We start from the raw sequence: 21249 nt of genomic DNA, 5'->3' as shown, positions 1-21249 counted from the left end.
TTTTATTGCGTGGTGGCTTGGTGGTCGTATGTATGACGTCATTTACTTGGACTTTTAGGAGTGACATCATATGTACGGCTGCTAAACTGCTGCATGGGACATCATTTAAGCAGTTTTCTTCAGAAGAAATAATACTGATCACTCACAAGATTTGCCATATATCCTGATTATTAAGTTGTGGATTATTTATTTCTCTTTAATAAAAAATATTATTTTCATGAACAAGATATTCTACTTTACTGCACTTACTATCTTTCATACTTCCATCTAAAATAGCTGATGGATGGGAACATTTCTTCATTCAGTACTGTAGCTGCTAATGAAATAATGGATTATTTAAATTTGTTAGTTTTCTTTAATGGCATAAATTACATTATAAAATAATATTTTAAGGTTATTTCCAAAAATGCCTAGCCACAGTGCTCCAACTGTAAATTACCACATTTCAGCCCAAGGGCAGAGGCGATGCCTCTGCTATTCTATATTTGTGTTGGACTGTATATTTGTGAAAGAGAAAACCTGACATTGTCATTTCCTCTACCTGTTCCAAGAGACTTTGACATTTCTTGCTATTTGGAATAAAGATACAGAAATCTTTCTTTCCTATATGTCATTTCTAGACCACTAAATTAAGAAGCATGATACAACAGGAATATAATAAATAATAAAGGATGAAATAAAATGAGGTAATTACAAAACTTACTCATATTTTGATTGATTAAGCCCCAACAGTTTAGGGTCTGATCCTGAACCTACTGAAGTAAGTGGAAACAACTGCATTTTCAGTGGGTTTTAGCACAAATTCTGAAAGCTACAATGGAGGCTTCAGTGTAAGCTGCTAGTCACAAAAGAAAACATTAAAAGACCAGAAATGTATGTTTCACATTTCATCTCTCAACCCTTAACATTTGTTTTGCATTTTTTGCTGGAATTTTTAATCGGATTTTAAGATTAAAAATACACTTCATATTTGCATGCATAAATTGCACATATCCAATTTGTGTGTTGATGTATTTATTGTATATGTACAAATCAGATGTTTTATGATGTAATACTAGTCACATACATGCACAAGCACCTGTATATAGCACATCTGATATTTGATCACATATGGAAATATCTGTACATCTGGCTTTTAAATGTTTGCTAATACTGAAAAAATAAAACTGATTGTCTGTGACTATTGTAGTAAAATGTTAATGTTCTAATCTGTATCCCAGTACACTTAATATTTATAGTATGCCATAAAGCAGTTTCTGTGTCTAATAGGGTTCATATTTAATGACAATCATCTCTCCCTTTTAATCTCTCTGGATGAAATCTTGGCCTAGTGAAATCCACTGGAGTTTTTCTATTGACTTTAATGAGCCAGGGATTTTATCCTCTAATGAGTACAAAACACAGTCTTATTTGATACTTATTTAATTTAAAAACTATGTGCTAACTACCAAAAATATTTAACATACTAAGACTCGGTTCTTATCCATTCTTTGCCCTTCCAAATATATGTTCAGATGTTGTCCTGAAATTATACATCGAAAAAAAGTTTTGCCATTTACTTCTCTAAATTGAATGTGTCCTTTTATGTGTGGCAGTTGATATAATTGATTTTTAAGAAAAAAAGTCTTAATTCTCAAAATTTTACTGTTCACAAGAGACTATTACCCCCCCACCCTTAAACTTACATTACAATAATAAATGATTATGCCTTCATGTGCTAAAAATACCTTTAGTTCATTTTTTCTGCTGAAATGTCTTATTTTTTATTTCAGGGTATGATACCTTTCTGTCCTATGTGGGCATTGGGGAATGTACTTCCTTTCTAAAAATTATGCTTAAAAGATTTTCTAGGTAAAGTTAGAAAAAAATGGAAAGATTTTTAAACCACTTAATATGGACTTAAAATTCTAACATATACACGTTTGTCCTTTAACTTTTCTAGTTATCTCTAATGGCATTTTAACACTGTTTATAATTTGGGATCATAAGTTTTCCTATCCTGCCTGGCACTGCAAATCTTTGAGTTGATTTTGATCATGTTTGGCCAAACGGATTGGAAGATCAGATCATTCCCTTACCTATTAATCATCTGTGTAAGGAAAAGGAAACTATAAGGTTTGCACAGAACCAGGGGCTCTGCATTCAGAACTTCCCAAACCTCAATGGTGGGCTCTGGAGGTCACGTAGTGGCCCTATCATCATTCTGGCATTCCACTCTGTCCCCACATCCTGCTGTAGCCATCCTTTCTTAATGAATATTTTATTAATTTGAAGTTAAATGGCTATATGGATAGATGGGCAGAATAAAATAAGCAGAGACTTGCTTTAGCAACTGAATATTTTAGAGTAACCTCATGGAAGCACTGAAGTTAGTAGATTTACACCAATGTAAAACTGGTATAAGTAAAGCCAAAATCCTGAGTCAGACTCTCCTAAGGTCATGGACCTTTCACTTCCAACTGTGTCTTTATGAGTATAGACAGAAGTGACAATGTGTGCCCAATCTGGCCCCTGAAAGTGCTCTACAGCTGTGACCAAACAAGTGCATGACTGCAAAGCACTATAAGAGGGCCCCATCACAAGAAAATCTGAACCCTCATTTCATGAGAGTTCAGGTGCAGAATGGAGCAGCTTCAGTAACTTACGTCTGAGCAGACTCTCAGCCTTGGAGTTGTTTTCAGCATGGGAGAGGGGAAAGACTTCATAGACTTCATAGACATTTGGGCTGGAAGGGACCCCGGAGGATCATCGAGTCCAGTCCCCTGCTCCAGGGGCAGAAAGCAGGGATCATAGGATCCCAGCAAGATAAGCATCTAAATGTGTCTTGAAGGCGCTCAAAGTGGGTGCCTGAACCACCTCCGGCTGCAGTCTATTCCAAACCTTGGGGGCTCGGACAGTGAAGAAGTTCTTTCTTATGTCCAGCCTGAATCAGTCGTGGCAGAGTTTGTGACCGATCGATCTTGTCATCCGTTGGGGCGCTCTGGTGTCCTAATGAGCACCCTTGATAAACTTATAGGGGCCACCAGATCACCCCGAGCCTGTGCTTTTCCAGGCTGAAGACCCCATGGCTCTCAGCCTCTCATCATAAGGTCTGTTTTCCTGACCTCTGATCATGTGCGTGGCTCTCCTCTGGACTCTCTCAAGCTTCTCCACATCCTTTTTTAATTGTGGAGCCCAAAACTGGATGAAGTACTCCAGCTGCAGCCTCACCAAGGCTGAGTACAACTGGAGAATGATGTCCCGGGATTGGCTTGAGAAGCATCTGTGGATGCAAGCCAGCATTTTGCTCGCTTTACTAGCCGCATCATCACACTGAAGGCTCATGTTCATCTTGTGGTCAATCATGACCCCAAAATCCCTTTCATCTGTAGTGCTAACCAGCATAGCACTGCCAAGCCTATAAGCATGCTGCAGGTTTTTCCTCCCAAGGTGGAGAACCTTGCATTTTTCAGTGTTGAACACCATCACGTTCTCATCTGCCCATTTCATGAGCCTGTCAAGATCCACCTGCATCACCCTCCTGTCCTCAGGTGTGGATTTTGGCATGTGTTTGGTGTCATCGGCAAACTTGGCCAGTCTGCTTCTGACACCAGTGTCCACATCATTGATGAAGATGTTAAATAGTATAGGCCCTTGAGGGATGGAGCCTTGAGGGACCCCCCGCGCACCAAGACGACTGGCTTCCGTCGACCACCACCCTCTGGGTCCTACCATGGAGCCAATTCCCCAGCCAGCGGATCATGGTGAGGTCGAGGCCACAGTTAGCCAGTTTAGCCAAGAGGTGATCGTGGGATGCCAGATCGAAGGCTTTTTTAAAGTCAAGATATACAACGTTGATCTCTTCCCCCTTGTCCAGGTGATAGCAGAAGGAGTTCAGTCTCGGGGGTTTTCAGCTTGTGCTGGAGGATGGGGTGGATGAATTGGAGCCCCCCCCGACCCTGAGGTGGGGAGGCTCCAATCCATCCACCCCATCCTCCAGCACTAGCTGGGGAATTCTTGAATGAGCTCCCTCTTCTTTCTTTCCTCCTCTGGAACCAACAGTGAACTTCTGTTTGGTTGGGGGATCCTTTAACTCAGAACACTTCCTGTAAAACATTATGAGTTACAGCAGGGAGCTACCCTTCTGTCCTGTGCCCTTTATGTGGACCTCATTTAGAAGCCCACTCTTCCTGTTGCTTGATTTTGGGTTTGCTGATCTGGTTTCTGATTTTTTTCATTTGCCTCATGAACTATATACACTTGGTCCTGCATTCCTGACTCTGGTTTTCTAAGCAGTTCCATTCATCTTCACAGAAGCGTCCAAACAGATGATCAAAACATCTCATTCATTGAGTGCTGGATGTAGTCACAAATCCACCTAACCCAAACAGCATTTCAGACTGACATAGTTAAGGTACACCAGTTCCCATAGCCCATGACACATGAGAGAGTGCTTGACATTATATCTTTCCGCTTTGCCTAACCAGCCTGAATGGCCAAATACTCACTTATATCTCAGCTGACTGAGGTCAGCCTTCAGTCCTGACCAGGGCTTGAATTTAAGTATCTGACACTATACCTTAACTATTCTGCCATCATACCTCAACAATGGATATAGCAAAAGAAGCTAAATAAAAAGAATCAAATAGCACTTCCCAAGAAAATATCTTCCTTCTTCTGATTCCACCTTCTTTATTTCAAGCAATGATTTCAATAGAGTAAGTAAACTGCCTTCAAGTTGTCGCCCAGCCCTCAAAGAGAAATTGTCCGCAGGTGAAAATTAAGATGCCATTAGCAGAGGAGGTTAGATTGGAGCAAATTTTACTTACATTTTTATGATCTCATATTTAAAAGAAATGGCAAAAGATTGTTAAAATTTACCCTTTGCTTTTGTAATGCATCCATGTATTATATTGTATAATGGTGGTATAATAGTATTTGTAAATGAAACAAAAACCTGATAGAAAGAGTTCATGGTATTACTGGAGGAGCAAGTAACAAGACAATAGGAAACTGTTTTTTTTGTTTGAGTTTTTTTTTGTGCAAAATTAGGCTGATACAAAAAGTAATTTCAAATAGTGTTGATTTCTTTTTATGCAACTCCAAGTACTTGTTTAAATTATCAGATAATATTATAAAACCTGGCAGGCCCACACATTGAGAGTCCCATGAATGCCACAGACCTCATTTGAGGTACACCCTTGAGAGCCCTTAAATGAAAGTTCAGTCCATGTTTTGTTACTGAAAACAGAAATTCAGTAAAAAGGACTCATTTTTATAAAAACAACATTATGGCTAGTCTCTTGAGAAGTCTAGGTTTAGGATAGTAAAGACTGTGAAATGTAAGCACTTAAATAAAAGTTGTCTGATTTTCAAAGCCATCTACAAATCCCTTGGTACCAGACCATGATGGCTTAAGGACAGAAGTACAAAAGTAGAAGGTCACACAAAGTAATCCTTGAAAGCATAGGGACCCTTTCACTTTTGTCCCTAGAGAACATTTTCCTAGGCAAGCACAGAGTTAGAGAGGAACCAAGGGCAAGCACCCTTCCCTTCACTCTACTTCAGCCTTCAAAGCTGGAGTGGTGCAACAGCAGAAGCCCAATCCTTGAAGCCAAGCAGAAACAGCACTGCATTGCCTAGCCATCAGTCAAGCCAAGTGTAGGGACATGGCAGGAGCAGCAGGGGTCTTTTGAGTCCCCCAGGGCAGGTAAGTGCAAGGCTACTCCTGCAGTGTCCCAACACCCAGCTTCTATAGCTGAGCAGCACAAGGCTTTTCCAGATCCACTCCTACAACTGGAGGGGGAGGTACAGATGCAACAAAAGAGTGTTCACCCCCTCCCCACCTTACCTTTTCCTCTTGAAGTTTTGCTAAGGGAATCAAAACTTATAGTTACACCTCTGGAGATGTAATTTCAGGCTGGGACATCCATAAATGGTACTAGTACACCAATAAAGCAAATACAGGTATTTAGGTTCTTAGCAAGCTTTTAATGATCCCTTATGTTACCATGTTTCCAAAGAAAAGAACTTGGATAAAAATCCTGAGGTAATGGTGGAGGAAAACTACTGCATTTACAATTTGTTTTGCAAAAGTAAAAGACCATAATAATGCTAAATGTGTGCAGATAAAGTAAGAGTTATTTATAGAGATTTCTGAACCTCACCTCATGCTTTTTATTTTAGTCTCCTTGTTTACTCATTTAAATTAACAGATTTTCCTTTCTGTACAGAGAATGGCTCCAAGTCTTACTTCTACTATAAATTATACTGATCCTACATTAGAGCCTGTAGTAACTGAAAACACAGCGATACGACAGAAGATAATAGATTCACAGTACAAATGCTATGAGAGGATGAACAGAGCTCCTCCCTATAGAAAGAAAGGTAAAAAAGAGAAAAACATCTGATCCTACATTGACATGTTTTCTTTATCACTGTAAAGGAACATTTCCTTCTGTGTGCTGATGCATAGTCTTCCTGTTAGCCCTTCCAGTTAGTACTAACAGACTTTACATGAATTTAACACCCTTTTATGAGTCTCAGGAAGGAAAGGCCTTGGAGTACTTGGTGGAAGTGAATTATCCTCTCACCACTGGAGATTATTGCTCTGTCACATAAATGAGGCATATTGTTGACTCAGTGCGGTGAGACTTGAGTTGCTGCTGTTCATGCTTAGGGAATGTCTATTTCTAGGACTGTCAGTTCAGTCATTTTCATACAACTACTTCAGAGAGAAAATATAAATAAAAATGTCTCAAATATAGATGTAAATCTATCCGTTTCCCTCAACTTATTTTCCCATAATTGGTCCATTATATGACATCTTTCTGGGCTCTAAATGTCTAAATATTTTGCACCAACTGTATCGGCACAAAGATTTATGGAAAAATCCAGATTGGGCCTCTTCAGGCGTGTCCAGTTTAGGTTTAAGCATGTTTAAAGGTTAGGTGCCAGACCCTAGGAAGTGTCAAAGAAATGGGGTTGAGCTCATAGGCTCTGTAGGGAGTCAAAAGGTAGTTAGACATCTCTGAAGGGCAATTCAGAGAGCCCAGATACTGAGCAGAGAGCCACACGAAGATAAGTAATAAGAATCATTAAGCAGAGGGTTGTGTCTGAACTCCGAAGATTCTCTGGGACTTAGATGTCTGACATTTGCTCAGATTTGTATTGTTCCTTAAGCACCTATACTAAAGCATTGTTCAATTTAAACATTAGGCTCCCTGCTCCAAAGGTCAAGTCAGTCAGACCCAGTTTGGAACTTAGCATTCCTATACAGTCAATGGAGGGAGTTTGCAGGTACCTAAATTCAGGTTTAGGTGTGTAGGAACCTTATATAGAGACTAGGAACTCACAGATGCCTCCAAAAGATCATTCAGTAAGTTCAGAGGCACCGTTAGGCAAACAACAGGAAATGCTAACCATAGAGATGTGCCAGAATTCCTGCCCCTCTCCAGAGTTCAGGGTTTGGATGCATGACCTGCATGACCTTGTATAATTTACGCTCATTTTGAGCTCCTAGAGCATAGTGCTTATGAAATTCCCTTTGTTGTTAGCACTGTTTATGTGCTTTGCATTGGTTAAAAAACAGAAATAACCCTAGCTGCATGAAGTAGAATAAAGAGGCATATTGTAACTACAGTATAACAGGAACATCACTATCATTTACTCCTTTTCTGGTCCCATAAGCCTTGCAGTATTGGTAGCCTAGCTTCAGTAGAGGGGCATTTGCCTATTTGATAGTTTTTTTGGGTAAAAAAGTAAGAGATGTGGGTTTGAATTCCCTCAAGATGAAGAGGGCCTAAGAACCCTATCCTCCCACTACTTAGACAAATCTTCAAGCCATTAGGCAAGTGGGAAAAAGATAGACATCAACACCAAGCTGAATGAAATGCTACCAGTGGGAATTAGGTGTATATTTTTCCCCCAATCAACAGAAGCCTCTCCATGCAGGGACTTCAGCAGCATTCAAATTACCTACTAAGCAACAATGTAAATTGCTGGGGAACTTTGGAAGGAATTGAGTTTCATGCTGCACCTAGACATGCCACCTAAAACACTTTGGAGCATGCACAGAAGACATATAGTTTAGATTTGGGTGGAACTGTGCAGAATCAAAAGGAGGCGTCCAGTGAGTTTTGTGGCCATTAGAGGAGGAATTTCTCTTTGGAACTTTCATAATTTTCCTAAGAGGACAAGAGTTAAACTCAGATACTGGATTAAGAGTCCAGAATGATAATCATTATACCATGGAAACTGTCTGGTATAGACTGGCAATTCATGCATTCTTCAGACTGACAACCAGACTGAAGCCATGACATTTGGTACTGGCTAGATTCAAAACACATTTTTTTTTTTTTATTTCTTAGAAGGGTGATCTTGGGCAATGGTGAGAAAACTGAGATTTTTTCCAACATTGATGAATAACAGTTCCAATATAGCTTGCATAAAATAGAATCTTCCTCTAGACATTGACATCCCATAAAAGGGCTGGATTAGCTTAACAGGACTTTACATATCTTGGGTGCAGACAGGAAGGATCCCTTAGTACAGGAGTTGCAGATGAGAGCTGTAAGATGACATGCAGAGGAGAAGAGGACACCCCCCGCCCCCAAGCTGTATTTTAGGCAGCCTGGCAAGAGGGTGAAGCCTCAACGTGAAAAGGTGTGAAGATTCTGTATACTGCTGAAGTCCCTAGGGCAGCCTGGGAGTTTGCTATAACGTAGATAGGTGCCCAGGTCTTTCTAAGTTAGGTCTGTGTCTCTCCAGTCCCCAAATTAACTTGTGACTGGTGCAGCAGAGGCAACCTAAATTCCCTTTGCTCCGAGGCTATGAATCACTGCACACAAAACTACTCTGAGTGACTTCTGGCAAAAAAAGTATTTTTTAGTTTATATTTCTGAAATTGTTTTTCCTCTGTGGCAGGTATTATTCTATTCAAATTGAAATTTCTGTATAGGACCTGGAGGTTACAGTGGACAATAAGCTGAATATTAGCCAACAGTGTGCCCTTGTTGCCAAGAAGGCTAAGGGCATACTAGGCTGCATTAGTAGGAGCCTTGCCAGTAGATTGAGGGAAGTGATTAGTCCCCTCTATGATAAGTAGAGGACACCTCACATCTGGAGTACTGTGTCCAGTTTTGGCCCCCCACTACAGAAAGGATTGGAGAGAGTTTGGCAGGGGGCAACAAAAATGGTTAGTGGGCTGGGACAGATGTCTTACAAGGAGAGGCTGAAGGAACTGGGCTTATTTAGTCTGGAGAAGAGAAGACTGAGAGGGGATTTAATAGCAGTCTTCAACAGTCTGAAGGATGGTCCAAAGAGGTTGGAGCTAGACTGTTCTCAGTGGTTGGTGGCAGATGACAGAACAAGGAGAAATGATCTCAAGTTGCAACAAGGAAAGTAAAGGTTAGGTACTAGGAAAAACTCTCTCACTAGGAGGGTAGTAAAACACTGGAACAGGTTACCCAGAGAAGTTGTGGAATCTCCATCCTTGGAGGTTTTTAAGACCCGGGTAGACAAAGCCCTGTCTGGAATGATCTAATTGGAGATGGTGCTGCTTTGAGCAAGAGATTGAACTAGAAGACCTCCTGAGGTCCCATTCAACCCCAATTTTCTATGATTCCATTTTATCACTTTATATGTGTACACTTGATATATCTGGTGGGAAAAATATTGTCATGTTATTTTCCCTGAAAGCCTGTAGAGCATATCAAACAACAACAGTGTATTTCATGTCAAGACATAACATGTGTTTTAAAAATTAAGCATAGAAATTTCCTACAAAGCCCAGATTTCAGTATCTTTCACAAACATGCTTAAAATGCATTCTGCTTCTGCTGTTTTTCTCTTTTTATTTCACAAAATGATGCTTCAAATCTTTCAAACCCTGGGAGGAGAACAGGAGAATGCTTGAAGGAAAAAACAACTAGAACTGTGTGATTCTATCCCTGACTGAAATAACAATAGTTTGCTAATAACTTGAACAAGTAGCTTAGAACATCTGTCTTGACAACAGAAGAAAATACACATATACAAAAATTCTTACAGAATGAGGAAAATAGTGCTTATACCAAGAAATTTTGCACAGTAAATCACAGCTGAAAATTAAACTTGTAATATTTAAAACTTTCCATTTTTAGATAGCATGTCTATCTTAAAATAACAACTACTGCTGCAAGGTTTTCAATCTGTCATCTTGTAAAAATGTAAAAATCTTTGTACATCTGTTATAAATGTCATGGTTTTTTAAAGAAAGATTTAGGTCATTGGAAGACAATTTCAGAAGCACAAAGGGAAGTTTGGCGCTGAAACTGCTAACTTTCAGGCCTGTTAGGGCCTAGTTTCAGCATATATTAGGACTCTACCTGTTGTTTGCAGTTTTTAAAAATCCCTCCTTGTGACAATCATAGCAAAATTCATGCAAGGCACATTTAAAGTCAAGAAGTATTTTTTCACTCTCTTTCCATTCAGTGAGTGTTCTATTAGAACCATAGTGGTGAATAATTTTCTCCTGCATAAAACAGATAGAACATTAAAAACCAGACATAGATTTTAATAGTACTTATTTGCTAAGCTACAACTGCTGACAGAGTCTTGTTGCAGGAAACAGGTAACAAGGCTCTGGTGTCAATTGTGTGCAATCCTGTGTAAATCGACATGCATCCTGGGAAGAAAGGAAAAGAATCTTTGGGCACTTTTACACATGCTCCAGGGATAGGGGCGGCACTTTAATTAAAGTGGCTCTTAATTAAAGCATCCCAGCATCTTGTGTGTTAGTGTCCCCACACTTCAAAATGGCTGCGGGGGCACTTGAATGAAAGCTCATTCAATGAGTTTTCATTCAAGTGCCCCCACTGCCATTTTGAAGCCCAGAGACACTGATACATGAGATGCAGGAGGCTGCTGGAGCATGGTAATTACCATACTCCAGCAGACTCGATTAATCAATTATAGCATGTCAGAGCAGCCTCCACACTTGTGTACAAGCACCCTTTCTTCCTCCTCATGCTCCTTTGCAGTGACTGAGTACAATCCTATTAGAGAGCATAAGCAGGTACCTTCTAGTGCCACTCAAATGGGTCTTGGGGAGGAAAGAATACTTCCATTTCAAGTTTGCTTCTTGAAGAATGTAGCCTGCTTCTTGCAATTCAGCATCACCCAGTGGAGTTAATCTGGCATGCAGGTCTCTATACAGTGCACTAGTTAAAAGAGTAATAGAGCAGCCATCTGCATTCCCCAGAACATCCAGGAGAAAGCCTGACTGAGGACCTGGTCCTGCACACCAGTTGGTCCATAGGCTTCACAATGTTGAATCTGTGATTGTGCCTGCAGTGCAGCCCCACTGTGATTTCTGAATAAATGGGTTGCTGGCCTTTAGTTTTTTAATACTGAAACAAAAATGTAGAAACCTGCATATCAGAAATGGCCTTTAGTTGCAGGTGCCTCATTTTTAAATTTCTAACTTCACCCATCTGAGGCCTGATTTTGAGGACTGCTGAGCAATTGAAGGTAAATGGACTGCACGTGTGACTGGAGATTATTCATGTGACTGGTTGTGGTTTTGCAAATTGGGTAATCATGTGCTTCAGAGCCTTGCTGAATAGCAAGTAGAATTTTGATTCAGGACACCTGGGTTTCCAAAATTGGGCCATATAGTTAGGGCCTGGTTTAAATTGCAGGCCCAGCTCACTAATATTGTGGCCTAATCATGATGGGTGCCACCATTCTCACACCCAGATCAGGGGGCTGTTTGTTTTGATGGCTGCTGCCAGCTGGGGAAAGCATTTGATACCCAACAGCAAAAGCCTAATCAGCCCAGGGGAGGAGGGAGGAAGAGGTCACAGAAAGGACAGGGGGAGAAGAGAATTTGGGGATGGGTAGGGGAGGAGCTGTTTGCTCCTCCAGCTGAGAAAGCTGGGACATGGAGGGTTAGGGGTGCTAGGGCCTGGTTTGGCAGATGACCCTGGTATTAACTAGGGAAGAGGCTGTTTGCTTCTCCACGTGTGTGTTCTCTTCCCCCATCCCCAACCCCCAGCACTCCAGTTTTCCAAGCTTTCTCTTCTCCCTGTCCCTTTTACCCCCCACCCCAACACTCCCCTCCCCTGGGCTCCTAGGCTTTTGCTACTGGATGGGGGATGCTTTTCCCAGCCTGCAGCAGCCATGTTATTGCAACAAAATGCTATGAAATGGCCATATCATGGCATTTAATTGCAAATCACACTTATCATGAGAATCACTTGTTTTTGTGATTTTCATGAAAAATGCAAAATAATGATTTAAACTAGGCCCTATCTATAGGGCACAATGGCGAGTATAAAGAAAGACAGCAATGCCAAGTATAAATGAATACAAGTCACAGTGTACTGATAATTGTTTTTTACTGAAAGAACAAATCTAGAAACTGCAACAAATGGGCAGCATTATAAAGTGGGAGAGTAGAATAGAAAGGGTTATGCTGTTTAAAAAAATTAAATTTTTAATTCTTCCTAAATTTATAGGTTTGTTCTGTAATCGAACCTGGGATGGATGGTTGTGTTGGGATGATACACCTGCTGGAAGAGTCACAGCTCAGAATTGCCCAGATTATTTTCCAGACTTTGATCCAACTGGTACAGTATTTCCTCTCATCTTTTATCTTTAGTATGGTAGACTTTAGAATATTCTTGCTTTTGAAAAGGCACATGCCTCTTACGGTATTTTTACAGCATTGTGAAATCTCAGAGACTTTCAGCAGTGAAATATCCAGCTGTATAGTGATTGCAGTGTTTTTTCTTACTTTAAAGTAGTAGCATGTGTTCATTTGATTTAGCCAATGGATCTCTGAAATAAATGTTATGAAAGCCTCTTGATTAATTTTAATATCTGCCTACCCCTATTCTAGATTGTGAATTGTGAATTTATGAATGGAACAGCATTTATGAACTGTAGTTCTCTTGTCTTCATAAAATACTGTTAGTATTGCTCAGGTTCTCTGCTATTTTCAATTGGAAAAGACAATTTTACAAAGCTATTGAAAGAAGAGGAGCAGAAATAACATTTTATTAAGCCACAGAGTCTCAGAGCTAATGTTTTTTACTGAATTATTTACAAGAATATTTGTGAGATTGTATTTGTAAATTAATATGAAATTCAAATATATTCTGGGGCTTTATAAAGGTTAAGAATGTTAATAAGTAGGGGAAATATTTTATCTGATCAATGAATGTGTGATTATGACTTCAGATAAAGGTTGACTCTCTTTGCAACATCATTTGAAGAAGGACTCAATTATGTTTTCAAGTCTATACCTATTTAACATGGAAAATTACTTTCTACCTCATAGTACTATGGAATATTGGATAGTCTTCAATCAAATTATACCAATCATAACCAATAAAATGTTAACTTTCATAGTTTTTATTTATAACATTCAAAACATTAATAGTTATGTACAATGAGGCTTTAGCAATATGTTTTCTACTATGTGTGGTCTGATTATGAATATATTGACTAATAGGAACAAATTAATACTTTAAATGCTTCATACTGTTACCAAGAGCCATTATTCAGTGAATCTGTTGCACATTTTGCAATATAGGAATTTCCATACTGAGTCAAACCCAAGGTCAGTTTAGATTTCAATCTTTGAAAGCAGCTTTTACCAGATGAGCTGGAAGAGGGGGATAATCCAGTTGTTAGATAGATGTTACAATTGCCCTCGCATACATTTGATCTCATTCCAGTCTCTCATATTTATAGATTAAATTAAGCCCAGAGGCCTATTTAATATCCCTTTCAAAATTATTGTTGTCATTAATTAAAACCACTCTCAATATCCATATAACTATTCAGTCCCTTTTGGAGTGCTATTGGCCTCAATGACTTCCTGTGAAGACAAGTTTCACAGTTTAATTAGATATTGTAATTAATTGTAATCATTGCAGTTGTAATGCTTCTAAACATTGTAATCATCACAATGCATGATTTGGAAGATGTAGTCGAGTGCACACTTAACAAATTTGCTAATAACATCAAGTTGGGTAGAGATAGAGACACTCTGGAGGGCAGGGTTGGGATCTAGACTGACCCGGATAAAATGGAGATAGGTTCAGGATTTCATCTGTTTGACTTTTGGACCATAACAGGCTATTGAGTTAATGTGGTTAATGTTCAGTAATTTCTTAGCCAACAGCACAAAAAAGAGTGATATGGTTAGCATCAGGGGTGTGCGAAATCTCGCTGAGTGTTTCATTTCAAGGCTGTTTCGATGCGTTTTGAGCTCAAAACAGTGAAATTGAAAAAGCTTTGAAATGAGATGGGTTTCAAAGCAGCCTAGTGGCGGGTGGGGTGGCAGGGGAGAGCCAGGGCTGCGCTCAAAGCAACTTCTTCAGCCCCATGGAGCTCAGCCCGGCGGCAGGAGGCGGAGTGGAGCCCTGGCTCTCCCCCATCTCCTGCCACCATGCTGAGCTCTGTGGGGCTCCTGCTGCCATGCTGAGCTCCAGGGAGAGCCAGGGCTGCACTCCAAACAGCTCTGCAAGCCCCACAGAGCTCAACCTGCCCTCCCAGCACTGCAAGACTCCTCCTGGGGATGCAGACCCCCAGATCTCTGTGCGGGATGACAGGAGGCTGCTGCTGCTGCCTGGGGCCACTAGTAGCAGCAGTCTTCCTGGTGCTGGGCGTGGGCTGTGCCAAGCGCCAGTCCCAGCCAGCAACGGCAGCCTCCTGCCATCTGGCATGCAAATCCAGGGGCCCGCACCCCTGGGATGAGTCTTGCATAGCCCCACAGCCCTCTCAGGGGTGTGGGCCCCCGGACCTGCATGCCAGATTACAGGAGGCTACCATTGCTGCCTGGGGCCAGAGGCAGCAACAATTTTCCCAGCACGGGGCGCGGGCTGTTCCCACCGCCAGTCCCAGGCGGCAGCAGCAACTTCCTGTCATCTGGCACGCAGATCCAGGGGCCCGTACCCCTGGGAGGAGTCTGGCATAGCCCCACAGTCACGAGTTTTGCTTTGACACGTTTGAGGTGCAGTTCCCCAGGAACCTCTGCACCTATCTCCTTGAAACTTGGCAGGCTTCATGCCCTCAGCAGGGGCTACCATCCCTGCAATTTGCATCTGAATCGGGAATGAAATGACAGTTTTATGCATTTTCATGATTCCCCATTATAGCCTATGGGCAAAACTGTGAAACGAATCAAAACAGCACAGAACAGTGCTTCGAAATGAAATGAAATGCTGTCCCTTCAGAACATCAAAATGGACATCAAAATGAAATGGTGCTGGTTCACACAACCCTAGTTAGCATCACATTTGATCACCTTTGACTCTATAGTCCAAATGAACAATACCCATTTACAACTCGGGAACTCATGCAGCTGGAGCCATAGTGAGACAACATAGCCACTGTGGCATTGCATCCCACTCCAGGGGTTAGGCATCTAAACATTAGGCATTGCACCCCTAACTTCTAGGTGCACAAGTCCTTTTGTGGACCTAGCCCTACATGGCCAACAGCTTCAATTTCCATTCATTTCCCTATTCTCCATAGCAGAGGTATCATATTTCCTAAAAGAAATGCTGCCATTTGGTGCAATAATCATTTTCAGTGATTCTTTCTAGTGCCATAACTTAGATTTTTTTTGTTGTTTTTCTACCTATTTCACACACCATTTATTATATGTCTGCTGCTTTCACCACTTTTATGGTTTTCATGGTAAGTTAGTAGAAAACAGCCCTATTTATATATAATTTTATATGCTCTTGCAATCATATCAACAACAGATCTTACATAATTTAGAAAACACAAAAGTCTCCTGACATCATCAACATTCTCATTACACATTATCTTCGGATATTATAGACCAACACTTTCCCCAGTTCTCACACCACCTTTTACCAGACTTGAAATGAAGCTTTTCCCATCTAGTTTCTGTTTCCAATGACATGTTCTGAATAAATGGCTCCATTACAAAATGCTACTATATGCATTACAAAACTACTATATGTGCTTTACTGCGGAGTAGACTAATTAGCTGCACAGTAAAGTGTCACTGTCTACACGTGCACCAGTATTAGGGCACAGTAAATTAATTACCTCTGATATAAAATTACACTGTCAGGGATAGTACTACTGTCTTACAGCAGAATCATTAATGCAGTGCAGTGTATGTGTAGACAGTGATGGGCTGGCTGGGGCACAAGGGTGCTAAAGTGCAGGGGCTACCTGCTGCCTAGCCCTGCATTGTTTCTCCCTTGCCCCTCAGCCAGCCCCAACTCTGCCCAGTGCTGCCATCTGGAGACTCGGGCTGGCTCCCTGTACCTCCTGCCAGCCTGGGGCTGCTCTACCCTGGCTCAAATTAATTATTGTGGTCCTGGACACATGTGCAGATGCTGTGCCCAGGAGCAGTTTCTCCGACACAAACTGTCCAGGAGTTTATTGTATCATACTAATTACACGTGCAGATGCGCCCACTGAGGAGAAATACTCAACAAATTGAAGCTAGATCATTGAGATTTTTATGGAGAAAAAAGTATTCTAAAAGATCGCTCTTGCGCTGCATGTTTCAAGATTTGTTGTTTAATAAAGTTAATCAATTTGGTATGGAATGGATGCATGGCTGTGTCCTCATTTACATTTTCATTTTCCATTATATTTCCTTGCATACAATATAATGTTAAAAAAACAAAACTGCCACAGCACAAGGAGATAGAAGCCTTAAGAAGGACAGGCTTGTTCTAACCAAAGCTGCCACTTGTTTATGCTATTTTGGTGGGTTTTGTCTTTGATTTCATTTAATAAATCAGGATGTTTTAACTATCAAGATTGGGTCCTGAAATAAAATTTTAGAAAGTTCAATTCTGAACCACAGATAGGTTAGTGGTTCTCAATTTCTTTTAGACTCAAGGCGCCCTTCATTAGACTCAAGGCACCCCTTGGAAAAAGGAAAGATCTTACCTTTCACTTATTTTTGTCTAAGGAAATAATATATACTTTCTTCTGCTGCAAAGAACTCAGACCACAACAGATCAGAATATTTTAACACTGTGCATTCCTTGTTAAAAATCTCTGCGTTTGTCTTATAGCATCTGATGAAGTAGACTGTTGCCTATGAAAGTTTATTCCTCTCCAAACCAGTTAGTCTCTAAGAGCACATACAAGCCTGACATTTCAACCAGTGGAATTGTAGTTTCCACCAGACTGGATGAGGTTGAAGTGCCAATAGATTGCACCCTGGTGGTGCAGTCAGTATCTTTTATTCATGCTCCTCAGAATGATGATCACAGGTTATTTTCAGTGATCTGGCAAAAGTACTCTGGGTCTCACCCTTTTCTTCTCTCATTCTTCCAAGGGTAATCCCTCAGCCATCACCCAGTGAAGGGACTTTCCCTTCCCTCCACCCTTCTGTGCGTATTCACATTAATGTCCACAGACTGTCTTACCCAGAACAGGTTAGGATCCTAAGTCCCTGGATCTGGGCTTCTTATAGTGGTTCCTTGCTGTCAGCAGGCCAACAGTCTCTAACTACCATGTCTTGCTGCTCCATCCTGCTGCACCATATGTCTTTGGCCTTCCCAGTCTTCTGTTTGGCATTGCTTAAATGGTCACTTAGCCTGGTCCTGTGCCTCTACACAGGCATGCACCTCTCCTAGCAGAGATGATGCTTCTTCTCCCTTCTCCAGGGAGAACCAGAGTCTCTGTCTTCTCATCTTTATATGGTCTGGGACCCAGTGCAGCCCAATCACTGTCAGCTCCTTCCCTCATGTACACTAAGGGCCATAGAGTTCTCTGCTCCAGCACAGATATTACTTCCAGGTTCACTCCTGGTCATCTAATATGGCTGCCTGGAGGAGTCAGGAGTCTTTCCACATTGGGAGTGGTTTCCCATCACTCCTGGGACCCTTTCCCCTCACCTCTAGACAGATCCATCTGCCTGCTACTCCTGGGTGAGTCTTCTAGCCAAGCTGAATCGCAGCTTGACTCCTGGGACTGAAGGGTCTTGCGTGCAGCTCCTGCCATGTTCAAATCTGTAATGGGGACCAAGACTCAGCTCCCTGTTACACTGGGTTTATCTTGTGAATCATGTGTAGGGATTTGCACATCTAACAATGCTAATATTGCACTGCACCCTTTAAAAGGATCTCATAGTACCACAGGTTGCCACAGCACCCTGATTGAGAATCACTCGTACAGCGTATAGATGGACTTAACATTTGTACTGGTATCATAGGACACCAATGCAATGTAACTGTTAGGTCTGCATAATTCTGTAGTGATAAAGTTGTAGATCTGAAATTTTAGTGTTGCTTCATTTGAAATCAAAGTTCAGGTGATTTATCTTACTTGTATTGCTACAAGATCATGCAGATGTAACAGGTCATAACTGCTGATATGCTCCCACAAAGCAGCTTCCCCCTCCCTTTTGCAAGTAGTTAAAGGGTATGTTTGTAGATACCCAGAGCGGAGAGTTATGTTGTAGGGAGCTGCATCTTCATACGTCATATCAATCTAGCCTCATAAATATTATTTTCATGTTGTTGCAGTATGGGGTAAGGCCAACTCTCAAGATCTCAATATTGCACTGTTAGACAGGAAGGTATGACACAATTGCACATATACGAACACACAAATCAATTAGGTGCGCGTGCTCTCTCTGCCTCTGCCTGTCAGCTCTGGCACATACACATCCAAACCAATTCAAGCACATACATTATACACCCTAAAAGTTAGACACAGATCACTAATTCATATATCATGCACACAATGACACACACACACACATAGGTAAGTTCCTAACTTGGATGGTACAGTGTGTGTGCGCGCTTGGTATACCTGGGATACTTGGGGGGAAGGTTCAGGTGAGAGAGGGAGTTAAAGTGTAGGGAGTGAAAGTGGCCAGAACCAGAATTAGAACTGGTAGACTAAAGAGAAGCTGGCTGAGGAACTGAGGCTTGGGTTTACTTAAGGTAGACTGGGGCTGGAAACTGAGGCAGACAGCTGAGATGGGGGGAGGAGGGAGACAGATAAGTGGCAGCAAGAAGGAGACAGCCAGGAAAGAAACTGAGGTAGAAACCTGGTTGCTCAGGGGAAAAGGCAGAGGGGATAAGACAGTGGCAAAGAAACAGGGTTTTGGAGGCAGAGAGGAGCTCAGGACAGGTGTTGGAGGTGAGTGAGGTCAGTGAGCCAGAAGCAGGAGAGGGAGAAATGAAACAGAAGTTAGAGGGGCGAGGAGCAAAGATTGGAGCAGGGCCAAACCATAGTAAAGCAGAACCCAACTTAGGGGTCCAAATAACAGTTTTATTAAATGACAACACACTACACAGCCCCAAGAAGTTATTGGTTCACACACACCCACACACACACTCGCAATGGCAGCAGGAGAAAGAGGCTCAGTGGAAGGGTTGGAGTCCAGGTAGGGAAGAGAAGCAGAGTCCAAGTCCTTGGTTGAAGAAGGGCCGGGGTGGGGGGTGATAGCTACCTCTCCAGGCTGGAAAGGGGTCCTTGTCCAGTAGGTGTTGTCCAGAGGGGGGTTGCCGGCAGGGCCTCTGGGTGGATAGGTGGTGTGGCATGGTGCTGGTCCAGATGGAGAGGGCGTCCCACTGGGTCTGTCTTCACTGCCCCTTTTTATATGGGCAGACCTTGTGTGACCCTAGTGACAGGAGGCATGCCCAGGCAAGGGTCAGCCCCTGGCGTACTGAGCATGTGTGCTCCATTCAGGGATGTGCAGTTTCGGGTGTCTGTAATGAGGGGGTACAATGGTAGAGTTGCTGTTTCTGCAGGGTCTTTTGTCTTTCAAATGCTGGGTTCTTATCTCTGTTCCTGGGTGAGGTCCGTGGTTCCTGGGTGAATCAATGCGAGGTGATGGCCTGGTCGTTACAGGCTATTCAGTAGAGGCCTGCTACCATTGTATTTCAGTCACTCCCAATCGCTCTCATTCATCCGGGGAACCAATTTACATGGGAGGGGTATATGAATCATACAGTTGCAACACAGGGGATGCCCGGGCAGAGGACACAAGATGGAGCCTTGACATACAAAATGGAAACTTGACATGACTTATGCTAACTTACATATATAGGCCAAAAAAAGTAATCACACAATATAAAAGCAGTACAAACATAATGATGATCACTTATAAAACAGTGGGTATCAATATCAAAATAGAAGGGAACTTATTTGCAAAGAGGGGAGAGAAAAATAAAACTTACTACCTAAAATAAAATGTTAAAGCTTATCCTACATCTTAGCTGACTTATACTTATCTATGGGGAATAGAGAGGGAGAGAAAAAGTCAGAAATGTTGGGGAAGGGGAGGGAATGCATTTTAAAAGAAAAAAAGAAAAACTGGGGGTTTTGCTACAATATGACCATAGCCTAAATGTAGAAGTGTGTACTTAATTTACACACATTTGGAGGTGATATTATTTAGGTCATTGTTATATTAGGAAAAAAAATCCGTATCTTTGGCTTAATTCTCTGTTCACATGCCTTCTCCTCCACCATGCCTTATATGCATTTCTATTTCTTTACTCATCCATCTTGACAGTTACATTTCTTATATTAGTTATAGTTCCTACTAAAGTGTATAATAGGATTCTAATGTATATGTATTCTGGTTCTGCTGCCTTATGCACTTTTCTGATATCACTTTTTTATTATTATGACATTGGAGTTGAAGTTTGTTTTTATGAGCTACAATGTATTATGGGCATATCTGTTAACAAGCCTGTTAGCTGAAATATTTTCACCACAAATATTTTACTGGCACATGTAAATAAATCAGATATTCCAAAGGAATACGAGTTATTCCTCTACCTACCTGTGAGAGTACAGTCAGAGAGCACATTACAAGTATATCTAAAGAATGACAAACTGTATAATGACTGATACTTCCTGAGTATGCAGCATAGAAATGATTTTGTAACGATAAATATGCAATAGCTGAATAATAAAAACAAGAGAAAAACACCTGTTCGAGACATCCACTGTTGAGAAAACTGATCCAGCAGTAAAAGCACTGAACAATGAATAAAGCCATTAAGTTTGTTTCGGCATGATTCACAAAGCAATATTTTTTACATACAAATCACTGTAGTATTATTCAGAGAAATGTTTGCAAACCTTAACAGCTTCATTGATTTTAGCAGAGAGCAGCTTTTCATACAGAACTATGCATCAGATATTGATGCTTCATTATTCCTTGTTAACCTTTTCCAATAGATTCATAGATGTTAGGGTCGGAAGGGACCTCAATAGATCATCGAGTCCGACCCCCTGCATAAGCAGGAAAGA

General features: G+C 41.3%; 1 protein-coding gene across 1 annotated transcript in view; it reads left to right on the top strand.

Moving 5' to 3' along the window:
* The first annotated feature begins 6215 nt into the window (after window positions 1-6215).
* Window positions 6216-21249, top strand: part of CALCR (calcitonin receptor) — a 128837-nt gene continuing 113803 nt past the window's right edge. Inside the window, exons 1-2 of the mRNA XM_006025900.3 lie at window positions 6216-6366; window positions 12480-12590. Of these exons, the coding sequence (XP_006025962.1) occupies window positions 6216-6366; window positions 12480-12590 (262 nt within the window). The remainder of the gene's footprint in view (window positions 6367-12479; window positions 12591-21249) is intronic.

This window comes from Alligator sinensis, unplaced genomic scaffold, assembly GCF_000455745.1.
Source record: "Alligator sinensis unplaced genomic scaffold, ASM45574v1 scaffold436_1, whole genome shotgun sequence".
NCBI lineage: Eukaryota > Metazoa > Chordata > Crocodylia > Alligatoridae > Alligator > Alligator sinensis.
The sequence above is the reverse complement of the archived record's forward strand: the minus strand, read 5'-3'. Positions and strand labels throughout refer to the sequence as shown.